Source organism: Canis lupus, chromosome 5 (genome assembly GCF_003254725.2).
Source record: "Canis lupus dingo isolate Sandy chromosome 5, ASM325472v2, whole genome shotgun sequence".
In the NCBI taxonomy this organism is placed as follows: domain Eukaryota; kingdom Metazoa; phylum Chordata; class Mammalia; order Carnivora; family Canidae; genus Canis; species Canis lupus.
In genome coordinates, this window is record NC_064247.1 from 81714237 (window position 1) to 81733151 (window position 18915).

The 18915-nt window shown below is 51.8% G+C and overlaps 1 protein-coding gene across 4 annotated transcripts in view; it reads left to right on the forward strand.

The window, feature by feature from the left end:
* The window catches only part of RANBP10 (RAN binding protein 10), a 74161-nt gene extending 57580 nt beyond the window's left edge, over nt 1-16581 (forward strand). For 3 of the 4 annotated variants that reach the window (XM_025426568.3, XM_049109654.1, XM_025426569.3), the window contains 10 exons: nt 3444-3466; nt 5486-5670; nt 8336-8448; nt 9904-10012; nt 10123-10271; nt 10463-10667; nt 11412-11533; nt 11996-12141; nt 12464-12575; nt 13025-16581. In XM_025426568.3, the coding sequence (XP_025282353.1) occupies nt 3444-3466; nt 5486-5670; nt 8336-8448; nt 9904-10012; nt 10123-10271; nt 10463-10667; nt 11412-11533; nt 11996-12141; nt 12464-12575; nt 13025-13155 (1295 nt within the window). In that variant the 3' untranslated portion in view covers nt 13156-16581. Of the gene's footprint in view, nt 1-3443; nt 3467-3587; nt 3682-5485; nt 5671-8335; nt 8449-9903; nt 10013-10122; nt 10272-10462; nt 10668-11411; nt 11534-11995; nt 12142-12463; nt 12576-13024 lie in introns of those variants that run through there. The other variant, XM_025426570.3, reaches the window with a different exon arrangement.
* Nucleotides 16582-18915: the final 2334 nt, after the last annotated feature.

The window sequence follows — 18915 nt, forward strand, 5'->3', positions numbered from 1 at the left end:
TCTTGTCCCAGGCTCAGTCCTTCCCCTCTGCTCTGGACACCTGCCCTTGTCACATTCCTCCAGGCTATCCACACTTTGCCTGGAGCACAACACCTGCCATGGGATGAAGCTGCTGTCCTCTCTGTACCTTCATCTCCCTCATCTGTACCCTCTGCCTAGCCTCTGAGCTCTTTGTCAGTCAGGTCCCTAGGTCCATAGGGAGCTCTCAGCAACCTTAATGTCAGCCCAAACCCTCGTATTTTTAAATTCTTATCCCTGTATTCCATGTTTTGTATAGACCTCATGCAAGACCTCACTTGTTTAGGTGGATATTGCTTATTTTTCCAGCCTGTCAGGATCTTCTAGGATCTTGGTTGTTTTTTCTCAAATATTGGATAGCCTTGTCAGCACTGTATTAACCTAAAATTTGATAAGCATGTTGATATATGTTTTCATCAAGGTCTTGATAAAAAATATTGGAAGAGGCTGAGATCTGAGTCCTTCAGGGTATAGCTATTTGAGAATCACTTCATAATGTTAGTTTGAAACTTGTGTTTTTCTGTCCTGTCCGCAAGGATATTACTGAGACTTTACTAAAAAATGTATATGGCCTGCCCCCTGCATTTTCTAGATCACAAAATTTAATGGAAAGGCAGTGAACTTGGGGTGATAGACCACTTGATGAATCTTCTAATGGCCTTGTTTCCTTTCCACAAGCCAGCTTATCTATAATGTGCTTCAGAATCTCACCTGAGATCAGTCACAGCTCTCTACCCTCAGAACCCTAACCCTCTCCCCTTTATAGAAGCAGAATGATGTTCCCTGCGCCGACCTCCCCACTCTTTTGCATTGTTCCATCGTTCCTCTGTCACAGCACTTGCCCTTGTGTCAGTGGTCTGTGTAATTAATGACTCCTGGAGCCAGCAGCACTTTGGGGGCCTGGCTCCTGTGAGGTCTCAGCAGATACTTAATGGAAGGATGGATGAGCAAATGAATGGAGACAGGAAAATGATGTCTCACCTGTGAGTGGTCCATGCACTTTCAGAGATTTTTTTATTTTTATTTTTTAAGATTTTATTTATTTATTCATAGAGACACAAAGAGAGAGAGAGAGAGGCAGAGACACAGGCAGAGAGAGAAGCAGGCTCCATGCAGGGAGCCTGACGCGGGACTCGATCCCAGGATTCCGGGATCACGCCCTGGGCTGAAGGCAGGCGCTAAACTGCTGAGCCACCAAGGCTGCCTGTTTTTTTGGGGGGGTTGTTTTGTTTGTTTTGTTTTGTTGTTGTTGTTGTTTTAAGATTTTATTTACTTATTTGTGAGAGACACAGAGGCAGAGGAAGAAGCAGACTCCCCACAGAACAGGGAGCCTGATGCGGGGCTCGATCCCAGGACCCCAGGATCACGACCTGAGCCGAAGGCAGATGCTTAACCAACTGAGCCACCCAGATGCCCTTGCAGAGTCATTTGTATACACTCTGTGCTATTATAGGTGTTATACCTTTGGCCTCATTGACCCCTGACCTATGTCTCTTGGCTCAGAGCACTTCTTATCTGCAAGTTTGAATGTTCTGTTTGCATCCGGGCTCTTTGCCTGACCTTTTTCCCACATCTCATCACTACATTGGCTTTGCAGAGGCTCCCAGAGACCTGCAGGGCTGGGGGCGGGGGAAGCAGTGTTGCCCTTGTCCAGTGCAATAGGGGGTGGAGTAGCCTCTTTCCTCATCCTCCTGGAAGCACCTCAAGGCCTTGTCCTTCCTGAGTGCCATTGTGAGGTAGACCTGGGCAAGCCAGGGTACATTATCCCCTGCCCAGAAGTGTGGCAATTGGCTCACCCTGTAGCACAAGTGCAGCCAGCTTGTACCAATACCCCACAGTTTTTGAAGCAGTTTTCATCAAGTAGCTCTGTTTCTCCTTTCTTTCTTGAAGTGTCAGGTTTAGTGCTACCCCCTTTCTCAGACGGGCTTGCAGAGATTGGGTAAATTGCCAAGGTTATGCTACTGATAGCTGATGGAGTCTGACCTCCTCTTCCCAAGGCCCGTGGGTCTTCTCCATGAGCTGGGAGTAGAGCAGCAGCAGCCTGCTACCGTACTGAGATCCACCAGGGTAGCTCCTGTGCAGACCTGCAGGGTGGGCGTTGAGGTCTTGGATGCAGAGGGGCTTCCAGCTTCAAATCTGGCAGCTCTGAGACTGCCTCTGCACGTGGGGCTGAGGAGTGGCTCCATGCAGGCAGATCCTGGGATTTGTGAGCTTCCCTCACTACAGAGCAAAATAGCCTGGCAAGGAATGTGAACAGTTTCTCTGCACTGTGGTTTTTTAATCTGTAAACTGGTATTCAAGACAGTATACACCTTCCAAAATTGTTCTGAGGATTAAGTGGTTCCTTGGCAGACCCTGAGCCCAGTGCCCAGCACAGAGCAGGCATGTGGTATATGCCGGCTGCCTGACAGGATTCTGGCCCCAGCTTCACTGGGAGACCTACTGTCAACCCTCATTTGTTCTGTCTTGCTGGGTTTCAATTTCTCTTCTGGGTAGGAGTTAAGGGAGCAGCTGGAACCTCTAAGGAGTGGCTTGGAAACTTCTCAGTCCAAAAGTTCAGGAGCTTCTAGAAGATACAAGAAATTTTCTAAAAATGAGAGGGCTGTGAGTCCTTGGAAGGACTTGGCCATGAGCCGTTCTCAATCTATAGAACGTGAGTGCTCTGGCGGATATTCTGAGATGCCTATCCTGCTCATATATTTTGGGTACTACTTTCCTCCACTCTCACTTCCAACTCAAGTCTGAGGAACCTGGAAGCAGCCCTTTCTCTTGGCAGAAGGGTCAGAGAGCATACAGGCCAGTGTTGACCTAGGATTTGACAACCTGAAACCTCTGGAGACTCTGGATGGGAATGGACTGGAGATGGGCATCTGCTACCCTCCTTGTCTCCACTTCTCTGTCAGCTTAGAGATCATGTTGGAGCATCAGACTAGGAAAGAGTCCAGGCCTACCACTTCTGCTAGTTTTATGACTGTTGGCAAATCATTTCACCTCTGAGGCTTACTTTCCTCATTTGTAAAGTGGGGATAAGAAAGTATGCTCCCCAAAACTGGTATGCAGGTCAGATGAGGTGATGGATGGAAAAGGACTTAGCATTTACAGTGAGTATCCATAAATACATGTTGGATTGCAAAAAGGATCAGGCCTGAAGAGGCCTCAGGGTAAATTATTTGGTTTTAGTCCTTCCTAGCAGATTTTCCCTGAGAGAGTAGAAGAGCTGTGGACAGGTATTCAAGTATTTGACTTTACTTCCAGCCAGGCCACCCAGCAAAGGAAAGTCCAGGATCTAGACCTACCAGGCCCTAGCTCATGCTTGACCTCTACCAAAGGAGACAGCCCCTCCCCACCCATTGTGATAGATCCTCTGTGGTCCCACAGAGGTATAAGAGATCAAGTGGCCTGATTTCTTTTCTTTCCCTCTGCAGGTATAGCCTTCACAGACCTCCCGGTAAGTACTGTTATTGGGTCTCTTCCCTTTGGGCTCTTGGGGGCTGACTGGGATGGAGCATGGTGGAACCTGCAAGTGCAGGGTGTGGAGTCTGGCCCTTTCCCCAAACAGGGATGTATGCTGTGCTGTCAGCTTGAGAGTACCAGTAGGGGTACCTCCTGGCCTTCTTCTCTCTCCAGCAGCAAGGCCTGGTCTTCCTCCATGACTCTTAGCAGGTGACAGTGATTTGTGGCATTTCCAAAGGCAGCTGGGGGGGGATGGTATGGGTGGAGATGAGGGTAATAACTCCATGGCTCATCTGGTCTGGGCCAATTCTGTGCGGCTTACAGCCAGTGGACTGGGGTGTATAAAGAATCGTTCTAAACTGCTAGGGAGCCCAGTCCCAGTGACTACTCATCAGAGATCCCTAAGGAAGGCCACTACCCTAGGGACTAGGCCTGCTACCACACAGGGTATGCTCAAGCCAGAGAGGTGAGCTTTGTGGGGTTTTCTCTTCTTAGAAAAGGGTGAGGTTTCCTGTTGGCTTAGTTCAGGGCTCATCCCCATCTTCTGTGCCCCAGTCCTTCATTATTATGAGTCATCACAAACCTTGTCACATGCAAGGCCTCCACCCAGACTGCTGGGAGCCTGGCCTGGTTCTCTGTGCCCTGGCTGGGTTCTAGAAAGAGGAAAAGTTTGCTGACTGGTGGTTGTCTTGGGATCCTGAGCACCCCTGTGATGCCCTAGGAAATGCCCTTGCCATCTGTCTGGCCCTCTGGAGCCCAGCCTGCAGCATCCAAGCTCCTATTACAAATTCTTACCTGTAGATCAGAATCCTTCTGATCTGACCCCAGAGAAGGGCTGAAGTCCTAGGCAAATAGAAAGACAGGAGAATTCTTACCCTGTCTAGGGAATCGTCTAGTTGTGGAGACGTGACATAAAATAAGCAGACACGAATGTGGGTAGTTGCCAGGTGCTAAGAAGTGCATGGCTGCTCCAAGGTGGGGAGCATCACCGAGGGCAGTGACGGTCCAGGAAGTCTTGCTGGAGGGGATGAGCTTTGCCTGTGGCACAGAGGTTGGGAGGGGAAAGGAAGGAAGCAAGAGGTCTTAGGATTCAGAGCTTATGGCAGGCTGAACCCAGTGTGCAGTAAAGGCATGTGATACTCAGAAATGACACATGACCTGAGGTTGGAACGTGGAAGAGAGGACTGGGGGCCCAGTGACCTTGAGGAGGCGGCTGGCGAGACACTGCTCAGTAGCAGTGCAGAGCCACAGGAAGCATTGAGGGAGGGAATGATCTGGTTAAGTTGGCCATGGCAGGCAATGCGTGGAAACCAGGGAGCCCCACCGCCCATGGAGGGATATGCCCAAACCTCACTAGCCAGAAGATCCTCCTTTTAGTGTGCCTCTGACAGGAAGGACAGTGGCTTCTCTTTACCCTTTGCCAGCATCTGGGGGTTCCAAACCACCTACCCCTTTTGCCATGTTCTCCTCCTCCCCACTTTCCTTTCCTGTCACCCCTATCCCTTCCTGCCCTGTCATATAGTCCTTTTTTGGTGGCAAAGGGATCCTTGATTGTAGATCATTCTGAAAGGAGCCATTAGCCACCTGTGTAGCAGATCTTCATGGGCATGCCTGCAGGGTCATGGAGCTATTAGCCACCTGTGTAGCAGATCTTCATGGGCACGCCTGCAGGGTCGTGGAGCCTGGCCTACCTTTGTGTGCCCCGGCTGAGCCCCAAAGGGGAACCTTGGGCTTTGGGGACACCATAGCCTCTGTTGCAGGGCAGGAGACTCCACTTTGAGCTTGGCTTGCTTTTCTTTTGCTTTCTGTCCTTAAGCTCTGGGGAATGGTGTCTCTGGTAGGGAGGTGGGCAGTATGTGGCTTAGTCCCACCTCCTTCAGCCTTGCAAGTCTTTCAAAAGCTGGAGTAGTGGCCTGCAGGAGCCAGCGCCTTCCCTCTCTGCACCAGAGGTAAGGCGATGCCCTGCTGCCCCATTGCCCTCAGGGCCCAACTGACATTTCATTCTCCTCCTCAGGCCAACCTCTACCCCACCGTAGGCCTGCAGACACCTGGGGAGATTGTGGACGCCAACTTTGGGCAGCAGCCCTTCCTGTTTGACATTGAGGACTACATGCGGGAGTGGCGTGCCAAGGTCCAAGGCACTGTGCACTGCTTCCCCATCAGTGCCCGGCTTGGCGAGTGGCAGGCGGTGCTGCAGAAGTGAGTGCCCCACTCCCGCCCTTACCCAGCGCTGGCCCATCCCAGGGGCCTCACTCTGCTATAGGCCCCTGTACCTCTTCAGGCTGCCCTTATGAACTCCAGTGGTAGCCGTTCCCTCTGGAAAGCACTCCCAGGGTGACTCTGCCTGCTGCTCTCCTGCTTTCCTCTTACTGAACAGACAGCTTCTGCTCAGTTCTCTAGTTCTATTCCTAATTAAGCCTTTGCCTCCCTCAACTAGATTGGAAGGCTCTGCATGTAATGTAGTATCACCAGCAGAGCTGTTTTCCTTCCCAGGTCATTTTGCAGAGGATGTACTAGGATGCCCCATGGTCTCTTCATCTTTGGACTCTTTTTTACACAATAGGGAATATCCATCATGCTGTGACTCTGGCCTGAGGTCATCTCTCAGGGTCATCATCCATCTAAGTCCCACGCATTCATGGCAGCAGTGGCCAGAAGAGAATCTTAATGAGGCCAGCCTGTCTGGCTCTTGGATGATTAGTTTCCAAACTGTCCGGGAAGCCAGTCTTGATAAGAATCTGAAGGGAGGCAAGGTTTGGGTCTCTCTTCTACATGCCAGCTGCAGGCCTGAGTGAGGCAATAACCAGTACCCACTGAGCTAGGAGGTGGGTGAGCTTGTTAGCTTGGCTTCCAAGGGTGGACAGAGAATGGCTGGGCTTCCACTAGCCCTGATTATTGCCTTGCAAAGGCACACAGGTAGCACAGTCTCTTGGGTGGGGTGGGGTGGGGTGGGGTGGGGTGGGGTTGCACACTGGGTTCTTCATGCAGTCTTCCTTTCTTAAAGGATTGATACAGAGGCAGGCCATGGGGCAGGGCTGAGGCAGAGGTTAGGTGGCCAGACCCTTCTCAGGAAGAGCAGCACTGTTTTGTTTTCAGCTCTCAGAGCTACTGAGAAGCTCTTCCTTGGAGGGAAGTCAGTAGTCAGTACGGTGCCAGTCCCTAAGCAGGCTTGCTGGGACAGGCAATGGGAGAGGTGGAGCTGCCGCAGCTGTGTTGAGCAGGGAATGATACTCTCAGCTTACAGTGTGCTTATATGTGTTTATATGTGTGCTGGTGTGTGTTCATATGTAGTATTTGCCAAGACTGACAAATAACTTGTATCCTGTGATTTCATGCAACTTCATTTTATGAACATTGTTAATGGCTGGATTATCTTGGAGACGAATTTACCACAAGCTCCTTGGCCAGCTTCCCTTGGTGGGAGGTTGAGGTTATTTCCTCTCTTTTGCTTGTATAGGCAACCCTTTTTAAGTAAAGAGCTTTTCACACTTAAGATTATTTTCTTGGTGTCCTTTCAAGAAGTAGAATTACTGAGTCACTGGACTGTACATATTAGTGGCTCCTGATGTGCATGTGGACTCATCTGAACCATGTTTTGTCAAAAATGTTTGCCCTTGTGTTTATAATAACATAGTTATTATAATTATCTGGAGTGTAAGATAAGTACATAATTTCATAATCAGAGGTTTATTTCATTGACTTTTTACTCTATGCTAGGCACTCCCTACGTATCATCTCATTTACTCCTTAAAACCTGAGGGGACACAGCTGAACTTCTGTGCCTTTCACATTTGTGTTTGGCAATTACAGTAATGACACTGGACACATGTTTATACCAAGGGATTCACTTCTGTGCATATCAGATGTGAGGGCTCCCCCTTCTGCTCTACATGGGTGTGTATGCACATATACACACATGTGCCACCGCTCAGCCAGCTGCGAGTGGGATCAAATGGCTACTGAGTGTTGCACTCGTCCAGGTCATTCCCCGAAGATTGTGCTCCTATTGGCCCTGTTGTTGCCTGTATCTTGGCTTCTTGGGCCCCTGACTTGTGGTGTATGGTAGAGTAGCTTGGGTCACGGGTTAGCTCCCCATCACCCTCTAGAGCCAGCACTCCTGAAGGCCAGGTTCACCTGCTGAGCTGGAATGCTTAATGCTGGGCATGTGGGACGGTCTGCAGAGGAGCCCCTCTATCTATAGAAGGCACTCACATGGCACACATCACTTCTGTCTGGGCAGCTCCTAAACTGCTTGGCTGGCTGCCACTCCAGGAAGCCTCAGAGACACTCTTGGCCATCTCTGGGCTTGGCCACAGTTCACAGGAGGCAGCCGCTGCTGTAAGGAGACGGTATGTGCCTCTGCGACTGTTTTTGTTACCGTACTTGCCCACTTGTTGGCAGCATATTCCAGAGAAACTGCAGCCCCTCCTCCAAGCCATGAGAACAGCTGTGGGGCCTACCCCCTCCGCAGCCTGACTTGCATGAGCACCGGGGGATGTTTTTATTTTGTTGCAGCCTCTTTTTTTTTTTTTTTTTTTAATTTTTATTTATTTGTGATAGTCACAGAGAGAGAGAGAGAATGAGGCAGAGACACAGGCAGAGCGAGAAGCAGGCTCCATGCACCGGGAGCCCGACGTGGGATTCGATCCCGGGTCTCCAGGATCGCGCCCTGGGCCAAAGGCAGGCGCCAAACTGCTGCGCCACCCAGGGATCCCCTATTATAGCCTCTTTATTCTCGTTCTATGGAGGTTGCACCTCCAAGATGTGTTTCAGGAAGCCCAAACAGGGAGGTAGCTGGTCCTATCAGATGATCAGTGAGAAATGCAGTTCTAGAGTGTCACCTTGAGCATTTCCTTTCTTCTAGCATGGTCTCATCTTACCTGGTGCATCATGGGTATTGTGCCACAGCCACGGCTTTTGCCCGAATGACTGAAACCCCGATTCAGGAAGAACAAGCATCCATAAAGAACAGACAAAGTAAGGTTGATTCTCCTCTCCCCTCTCCCTCCTTCCCTCACCTGTCCCTAACTCTGCTCTCTGGCTTGTGCCAGCCTCGGGTAACCTGTCAGGAGTCCATTCGGCTCTGGCCCTGCCCAGCCAGTACAGCCCCAGGCTCTGCTTCTGCCCCTCCTTCAAGACAGCGCTGCCCAGGCGGACAGCCCGGCAGCATGGGAATGAGTGCCTCAGTGCGGCCTCCCTGCTGCACACTCTGATGGCCCGGCCCAGGCTGGGGCCCGGCATGGCTGACTCTCACTCCTCTGTGCCTGTTTTCCTTCCCCCGAATCCTGGATTCTAACAGCCTCCTGCTCCTAGTCTTCTGGAAGAATGTGTTTGCATCTTAGCAAACCAATGTCTTGCCTTTCCCCTTTACTCAGCTTTAGTCGTTATGTCTGTTCCTGGCCAGAGAAAGGATTGACGTAGTCAGACAGGGTGAAGGCTGGTTCTCAGTGGCTGCTGGGGTAGCACCTCTCTCTGCTTCCACCTCTGGTCCTGCGTTTTACAGACCACCAAAGGAAGGAGCCAAAGGAAACTATACTGGCCTGTAATGTGTTTGGGGCTCTTTTGTGGAAAGAGGGTGCTGGGAAAGAGGAAACAGAGCCCAGAGAGGAGATAGGAAGAGAAGAGGAGAGTGAAGGAGAGCAGGTGTGTGTGGATGTGTATGTCTGTGTGTGCCTGCTTGTGTCTCTGAACCTGTCGTCTCTGTGTATGTGCATGTGTCCGTGTCTCCCAGAGAAGCTCCGCCCAGCCAGCCAGATGGAAAGGGATCCCAGACTTGGGATCTACAAATGAGAACCTCAGACCCAGAAGTCGCTCCCAGCAAGATACACCAGGCCCCAGAGCAAGAGCAAGATGCTGATGGCCTGAGAGGTGTCAACATCAGAGATGCCAGTGTGAGGAGGGTGACCTCCTCTCCCAGCAGGGAGCATGCTGAAGCCTCTGAAGATTGCCAAGACTTGGGGCCTGGCCTAGAAACCATTGTGCTCCCATTGCCACCCCATTGTGAGGCCTGAAAGGAGAGAAGTCTGTCTGAAGAGGAGCACCTAGGGATACCAAGCAGCCTGGGTGCCCAGCTCCAGATCATGCCCCCAGAGCCAGAGCCCCTCCCCATGCCCGGGGCCCTGGCTGTCTGACCTCCATAGGAGCAGGCCTCCACATTTGTTCTCCTGCCTCTGCATTGAGTCCTGCCTCTGTTTCCCTCTGTCATTCTTTGAGGACTCCCTGAAACTTGGCAGAAACCAGGGTCTGTTGTGGGGCTGGGAGGCCAGGTTCTTTCTTCAACCTCTTCTGTGAGCATCTCAACCAGGCATGCCATTTTGAGCCAGCCCACCTGACTGTTGGCTAGACCATGCTTGGGGCTGGTAGTGTGCAGGCATGTGGCTGTGAAGAAGGTCTGCAGCCCTTCACTCACTGCCATACTCTTGCTCTCTGCAGAGATCCAGAAGCTGGTGCTGGAGGGCCGTGTGGGTGAGGCCATTGAGACCACACAGCACTTCTATCCAGGACTGCTGGAACATAACCCTAACCTGCTCTTCATGCTCAAGTAAGTTTTGAGCACCACCAGTTCCCTCCTAGCCCAGCCCCTCTCAGCTGGTGGTGGGAACATATGGCCCAGACCAAGCCCAGAGCATTGCCGCTCTGCTCCCTCTGCAGGTGCCGACAATTTGTGGAGATGGTGAATGGGACTGACAGTGAGGTCCGCAGCTTGAGCTCCCGAAGTCCCAAGTCCCAGGACAGCTACCCTGGCTCCCCCAGCCTCAGCCCCCGACACGGCCCTAGTAGTTCCCACATGCACAACACAGGTCAGCCACTCTCCAGAGGGCTCGGGGAAGCACTGGTGTGGAGAAGGAAGGCCACCTACATGCCCTTCCCTGGGCTTGGCTCAGGGCCCAATGTTGGATGTGGGGGAAGGGAAATGGAACCACTGTGGTTATTCCTGGGGCCCCATTATGGCAAACTGCCCCACCTCTTCTGACTGTCCCCTGGTTTCCAGGAGCAGACAGTCCCAGCTGCAGCAATGGCATCGCATCCTCGAAGAGCAAACAGAACCACAGTAAATACCCTGCACCCAGCTCCTCTTCTTCCTCCTCGTCTTCCTCATCCTCCTCATCCCCATCATCTGTCAATTACTCCGAGTCCAACTCAACAGATTCCACCAAGTCCCAGCCCCGCAGCAGCACCAGTAACCAGGAGACCAGGTGCCTGTCCTGCTCTGCTTCCTCTGTGCCAGCTGGGCTCACTGTAGCCTGTTTTGAGTGCCACACCCCATGCTCTAAATCCCCCACCTCCATCCCTGGTCTGTGCCTGGAGTAGCTGCTACTGACTTGCCAGGCCAGGCATTGACTCCAGCTTCTGGCGCTACCTGTGGCCTAGCTACCACTTTCCTCAGCCCTGACTTTCTCAAGAGACACTGCCAGACTGAGATAACGCCAGGGTGAGGATGTCTCCTCACGGGAGACCAGGCCTAGCAGAACCCCTAGGATCTACACTGAAGAAGCGTTTACTGGGTATGGCTTGAGATCAGACAGATGGGGCAGCAGAGTAAAGTTTTAGGCTGTAGACTACAGGTGGCTTTCAGCAGCCCCCAGGCATATCTCAGTGCTTGACCTGAGTTTGGTGCCTAGAGATACTTCTCAGGGGTCCCTGGTCACTGGGGATGGGGGAGGAATGGGTAGAAGGGATGTGCCAACTCAGACAAAGGCCAGGAAGAGGAAAGCCACAGAGGCAGCATTGAGACAAGAGTGAAAATCAGGTGACAGGTTTCTGGGGATAGCTGATACCAGAGTAGGCACCAAGTGTTGGAGCCTAAGAAGCCTTTCATGCTCCTAGGGTCCCTTGATTTTCCCTACAGCAACCTATGGCTGAAGCCTGAATGGAGGCCTAGCTAGGCTGCGCCTAACCACATGCCTGTGGCCAACTCCCACCTCAACCTTTCTCCACAGTGACAGTGAGATGGAGATGGAAGCAGAGCATTACCCCAATGGTGTGCTGGAGAGTGTATCTACACGCATTGTCAATGGCGCCTACAAACATGAGGACCTACAGACAGATGAGTCCAGCATGGGTAAGAACCATGGCCCAGCATGGTGTTACATGGGTGGTAATAGCTTAGTCCAGATGCCTTTGCCCCCTGGGAGGGGATTGGCATGGACAGGCTTTGTCAGCCTGAGAAGCTTTAAACGGACCTGGTCCACTGCTGCCTTAGTCAGTCAGGAACGGGTGTTTGAAGCGGGAAGGTCCCTGGCCTGCTGCTGAGAGCAGGGCCCCTGCGTCTGAGGCTAGAGGGAGTTGGTGAGAGTGGGCATTCTTATGAGCACTGTACAGAGTGGGAAGGAGAGAAGCTGAGTCCAGACTCCCAGTCACATGCTAGGTGGACAGAAAGCACCTCAGCTATGGATGGTCCACCTAACTTGCCTCTGGCAGTGCCACCAAGATCCTTATTGCCATCTCCTTTTTGGGGTCCCCACGCCAGTCTCCTCTCCTCCTTATCCCTCATGATTTGTTCTCTGCTGGGCTCTGGGTGCAGATGATGGGCATCCTCGGCGGCAACTCTGTGGGGGCAACCAGGCTGCCACAGAAAGGATTATCCTGTTCGGTCGCGAGTTGCAGGCACTGAGTGAGCAGCTGGGCCGGGAGTACGGCAAGAATTTGGCCCACACGGAGATGCTGCAGGTATAGAACAAGCCAGGTGCTCACACAAAGCAGACCCCCATTTGGTATGGGGGTGGGGCAGGTCAACCCTGGGAGGGCCTTGGGGGCAGCAGCAACAGGACAGAATGGGCTCTAGTCAAGTCCACAATGGGAAACGGGACATCCAGTATAGACACAACCCTCTCTAGGTCCTGGAGAGGGCACAGTCCTTTCTGACCCTATGCTCAGGGTTTGTGGTGCCCTCAATGGGGCCTGTATGGGCCCTGTATGCCCTCCGGAGCCATGGAGGTGTTTATGGGTGTGGTATGTACCACAGTCCTCTCAAGAATGCCCTGTCCCTTAGGATGCCTTTAGCCTGCTGGCATACTCAGACCCCTGGAGCTGCCCTGTTGGCCAGCAGCTTGATCCCATCCAGAGGGAGCCTGTGTGTGCTGCCCTTAACAGCGCCATTTTAGGTAAGTGGATCTAACAAAAACAGAAGCTGGTCCATGAGTGCCCTAGGTGGCCCCTCCACTCTTTCCCCAGGAATTGCTGATGTTTGTTCAAATCAGGTCAGTGAGCTCTGCCCTGGCAATCTCTGGTAGCCCAGAGGACTTGGGTTTCCATGGCTGAACCTAAATCCTGACCTCCTTCTGCCCAACTGACTTGGCTGACTACATCATGATAGACCCGGGCTTATGACTGTGGGCCTGGCCAGCCCATGGCTCTGAAGAGAGCTTAGGTCCTTAGGTTCCTGGCATGGCTACGGGGCCATGAGCTGGTGGTTGGGACATACACAGAGACATATGAACACTGTGTTTTAAGGGATTCTGTCCACTGCCCCTACTTTCTGCTCCCAAGGGAACTTTGCCCTGAGCCCAACTCCTGGGCAAAGCAGTGACCAGGCCTTGTCTCTCCTCCACAGAGTCTCAGAACCTGCCAAAGCAGCCCCCTCTGATGCTCGCCCTGGGTCAGGCATCTGAATGTCTACGGCTCATGGCCCGAGCAGGCCTGGGATCTTGTTCCTTTGCCAGAGTCGACGACTACTTGCACTAGCAGACCATGCCAGCTGGCCCCACCTGGCCCTCCCTCAGCCCCAGGGCTGGAGCAGCCCTGCCCTCCATAGGCATTTGGCGCAGGGACCTGGAAGCCATGGGCAGAGTCCATTCCTCCTGCCTGGCCTCCCCCACTCCCTTTCCTGTCCTTTCATCCTTCCCTCCCTCCCTCCCTTCCTTCCTTCTTTCCTTCCTTCTTTATTTCCTGCCTGCCTGCCCTCCCTCCCTCCTTCATTCCTTCTTCCTTTTCCTTCTTCCCCCCACCCCCACCCTCAGTTTCTCTCTCCCCTTCACGTGCAGCGGCCTCTGACACAGTATTGGCTGGTTACTCTCATGTAGCGCCTTCTACTTTGAAAGGGGGGTCTTGTTTTTGAGGAGGGGTTGGGTTTTTTTAATCTTTTTTTTTTCCTCCTGACTGAGCCACCAGTATTTATCTCTGGAGAGCTTGTGCTGAGCTGGTTTCTGCTAATTTAGTGATGAAGCCTATCCAAGTTGGTGATAGCTTATTATTTTCATAAGTAAAAAAATGAGATTATATATATATAAATATATATATTAAAAAAAGACACAGTATTTATCGTAGTGTTAGTGGTCCAGCACCTCTTGGGCGAGGCTGTCCAGACACCATGTTTTTATTTGAGTCCAACTCATAGAAAAGAATCATCTCTGTCACCTCAGCCAAGTGATAAGTTTATTTCAGGCTTCCCCTGTGTTGAGTCATATGCCCAGCTGCGGCCTAGGGAAGCCCAATAGGCATTGGGGGCCACTTAGTAGACAGGTCAGGCTAAGTTGGTTTGCAGCATCTGAGAGGTATGGGTCCTAGGCTCCTGAGAGCTGGGGTGAGCAGAGAACTACAGGGCTGAGGCTTCAGAGAAGGGATGAGTTGGCCTAGGGTTACACGGTGAAGCAAGAGAGTAGAGGGTCCTTGGCCAGCACGCTATCTACCATTCTTCCCTGCCTCTCACTGCCTGCCTTGCCCCTCCCTTTCTCCCCCTTTCAACATCCTATTTTCCCTTGTTAAGATGGCCAAATAATTCATTTACTCTAAATTGATTGCCTGGAAACTACCTGCCTTTGACCCAAGAGCTGCTGTGTGTCAGGCTGCGGGGAGGATGTCTCCATTCCAGGACAGAGGCCCTTGAGTACAGGGGCTGCCTTCTTTCTGCCTGGATCTTCACCGTCTCTGCACAGCTCTGATGGAATCAGTGCTTTCTGTTGAGAAGCTAGGACTTTGTGGAGGCAGATTCTTGGGCCACCAGTTGCTGGAGTGGATGGAACTCTTGACCTACTAGGCCAGGCTTTGCTGCAGCTGTGCCAGGCAGCTCCCTGCAGCTTGGCCCCAACCACTCTCAGAAAAGACTATTAGGAGTATTTGCTGGCCGGAGGAAGGGACCTCATGGGCTCTACAAATGTCACCCCAGCTGTTTCAGATGGATCCTCACAGCTGGTGAGGCAAAAACAGTCCTGGTACTGCCATCAGGGAATCAGGAAAGGAAGGGCTGAGATGGCTGCTAGGACTTGGGCAGGCCATCCATTGAGAGGACTGACTACCCAGGAGGAAGAAGGGAGGAGGCCTACCCAGAGGAGCACCAGGAGGGGCTGGGATTTCCCTATCTGCCTCACAGTGAGAGAGAGCACACAGGCAGCCCTTGCAAAGGGGGAAGGCCAGAAATTGAACTTCCAATCCCTGCCTCAGCAAGGGCTGAGTAGATTCCTGTTCTCTGGCAGCGGACACAGGGATGGTGATATGGCTTGAGATACTCATTGCCTGACATGCCCACAACTGGACAGGAAAAGTGATTGAGTTGGACCAACTCCTGGTGATAGGGTTAGGGCCCTGGCCCTCTGCTCTCCCAGGGTTCTGCCTTGGGACCTGATCCTACAGGCTGCTACTTTTCTTGGTCCCCACCAGGGCCTCAGCTGGCACCCCACAGACTGTGGCCTGTTGAGGAGGTGTTGTCTGTAAAGAACCTCATCCTGTGCAAGGCTGGGGATGTCTGGCCCCCAAACCCAGAAACATCAAGCTGTTAAAATGGTCAGAGCTGAGCAGGATGGGGAATTAAAACTAGAGGCTTTTGCAGCTAGAATGGGGTTCAGAAAACATCTACTCCACCAGTCCTCTCCTTTTACAGATAATGAGACAGGCCCAGGAGATTAAATGACTTAACCAAAGTCACACAGCAAATTATGTGGCAGAGCTGGGACTAACCTCATCCCTCTGGCTTGTGCAACACTGTTTAGTCCTGAAGCTAAATGGCGGGTGAGGGCTTAGGCTGGGGAAGGCCCCAGCAGTATCTGAGCAGCTGGTACCTTCAGGGGTGTGTCAGGGATGGGGATGGGTGCATGGGCTTAAGTTGTGGAGCGGCTGAGAGAGGGCCCAAGAGGGCCCAGGGCAGCTGTGTGTGCTTGGGGTTGGGTGTCCTCCTGACTCGTGCTCAGTACCCATGGCCACCTCCCCATTTTCTGTGCCTTATCTCACTGTTTCAGCTGAGTCCAAGTTGTTTACTCTGTTCCTCTCCAGAGGGGCTCTCTGTCCCAGTTGGACAGCTTGCCTTTGGGACATAAGCCTTTGCCCCACAAGCCGTGGAGAGGACCAAAACCAAGCTGCTTGAGTCCACTATCTCATGGATAGTCCAGGGCTGCCTGCCAGCCAGAGGAGCCCCTTATGCACACCCAGTCCTACCAGCCTGCTTCCGGGAGCCAACAGTGGGGAAGGCACCTGGGAGGAACCCCAGTGAAGGGCTGGACTTGACCTGTGGGGTCAGGAAGAAGACCCGGTTCCGTTGGGTTGTCCAGCCCTGGGGGAGCAGCCTTCCCTATTTATCTTTCCCCCTTGTGCCACCAAATGGTCACTCCTTCCAGAGCGGACACTGGCAGACCACGCAAAGACAGCCAGAACCTCTGATCCTCACACAAATCTGTGGCTGGGGGTAGGCCACCAGGACAGGGACACCAAGAGATGGAGAAGGGGGGACTGCCCAGCCACCCAGCGCCTTCCTACCCCTTAAGCAAGCACAAAGAAGATGAGGCAGAGAACTGTCAGAGCTGAAAGTTTCTTTGGTTGCTCACAACTCAGGTATGCACGCCGTGTGGCAGCCAGGCAGCAGAGCCCTACTTGACCGCCAGTCCCGTGCACCAGACCTGTGGCCTGTTCATGGACTCTGAATGCCTCAGGTGCCGCCTCTTTGCATAGGGTTTTCCTCCATTAGTAACTACAGCTGAAACAGATGTCCTCCACATTGTGCACACTGGTTCTGCCTTTGTCCTCGCAAGTTGATATTTGGCATTAGCATGAAACTTGTGGGCGTGGGAGGGTTTAGAGAGAATTCTAACACAAAACATCCTATTAAATTGTACTTGAGAGATGAAAAAAACTCCTGTTGTATTTTGACAGAATTATTTTTATTAAAATACACATCCATGAGTAGTCCCGATTGTCTGGTCTCTGTTTTGAGTCTTACTGGGGTTGGCACCTCTTGTGTGGCTCACTCTGTCCTGAGGGTTTGGCCTTTTCTCGGCCCACCTCTCAAGCTTCCAGGCCCTGATAGCCCTCAGGGACCCTCAAGACTTCAGGTGTTTGTGAGACCCCAAGAGGATAGGCAGTTAGGCTTCAGTTCTCTCCACTCCCCACCCAAACAGCTTTCATCTGAGACAAAGAAAAATAGCAAATTCACCTTTAAAAAGGGACCACAGGTCCTCCTGTCCTCAAAATAAGATTTTTAAATATTTTTATTTATTTATTTATCAGAGAGAGAAAAACGGGGCAATGGGGGAGAATGAGACTCCCCACTGAGCAAAGGATGAGGGGCTTTATCCCAGGACCTTGGGATCATGAGTGGAGGCACCAACTGAGCCACTCAGGCACCCCTCAAAATAAGATTTTAATATAAAATAAGACTTTTAAAATAAAAGAGTCCAAATACACTCATCCCAAACACTGGACAGAGCGCTTCTGAGGGTTATTGAGGTTAGAGATTAGCTTCCTGTCAGTCTGAGGAGAAAGTACTCATGCTCAAAATCTTAGATCAGCTGTTTACTAACTGGGTAACTAGAAAATTAACCTAAGCTTGTTTCCCCACATTAACGTGATTAATCCCACCCCAGGGAGGCAGAGGATTAAAGCACATATAGGGCAAGCTTGACATAGATATAGTACATATGTCCTTCACTTGGTTATTTTACAGGACTGTTACTTGACAGAACTCTCTTAGGGAAAACGAGGGAAGAATGGAATGTTAGATTAAGCACAAAAGTCCTGGTTCCATAAATAAAGCCAGAGTAGATTAATTTTTCTCTAGATTAGTAGTTTCTACAGGGAGTGATTCTGCCCCCGCCCCGAACATCTGGCAGTGACTGTAGATATTTTTTATTGAAGTTCGATTTGCCATCATACAGTGTAACACCCAGTGCTCATCCCATCAAGTGCCCCGCTCAGTGCCCGTCACCCAGTTACCCCAACCCCCGGACTATAGATATTTCTGATAGTCACAGCTTGGGTTGGAGAGCTACTGGCATCTACTGGGTAGAGGCCAGGGATGCTATAAACATCCTACAGTGCATAGCCCCCTATAAAAGAAGAGTTAGGCTCATAATGTCAAAAGTGCCACTATTGAAAAACTGTTCTAGAGTGAATCATGAGACAGTAAAAAACACCAAACACAAGCACACTTCGATTCTGCATGGCTGTTGAGAATCCAGGAGGAAAGATTAAGGGGCTAAAACCCCATCAGAAGAGGGAGGTTCGAAGTTACAATTTCTCATCACTGGGAGCCTTCCATGCTCAGAAGGTGGCAGCAGTGGCAGGAAGTCCAGTCTCCTAAAGCAGGGGTAGCCCTGCTGGTCAGTTCTCACAAGAACAACTGCCTCAACTCCACTGACATGTCCTATCATCATAGGTTGATCTGGAACGATGTCTGGGACACCCTTATAATACCAGCTAAGTGGGGGCCCAGATTCTCACCGGAAGTCAGAAAAGCGGGGGGGGGGGGGCTCCCCATGCTGAAATAACCCCTAATCCTACATTTCCAACATAGCCTGTTTTACACGAATGCTTACCAGACAGAGTAATGGTAAACTAGAGTGGTCTTACTACAAAATGGTATTTACTTGGGGGAACAGAGACTCCAGTAACAGATCTGGAAGACTGAGGTCACAGTAGGAGCACTTAACATCTTTGAAACAACCAAAGAACATGCGGAGGAAGAGAAGCCCAGACAGGCACCAGAGAGCAGAAAAGAGAGTCATTGTTGTTGGAGTCAGGAGGCTAAGAAGTCAGTGATTCCAAGAGAACTACCATTCTGCAACAACAGGGAGTTGTGTCCAACACCAAATCTTTTTTTTTTTTTTTAGATTCATTTATTCATGACAGACACAGAGAGAGAGGCAGAGACACAGGCAGAGGGAGAAGCAGGCTCCCTGCGGGGACCCCGATGCGGGCGGGGCTCGATCCCAGGACCCCGAGATCACGCCCTGAGCAAAAGGCAGACGCCCAACCACTGGGCCACTCAGGTGTCCCAAAACTAGCCCCTCCTTAATTCCAGGCCAAGGCCCACCACAGCTCCCAGAACCTCCTCACGACCGATGCCCCAAGGGAGGACCCGAAAGCAGCAGAGGCTGCGGCTCTCCTGCCCAGTCGCCTCCACCGCCGGAAATGAAGGACCAAACCCCCCGGCTCATCTACTTAATCTCCGCCCCCAAAGTGCGAGCATGCGCAGCCCCGGATCACGGCCCCTCCCGGCGCAGGGCCACCCCCGTCAGGGAG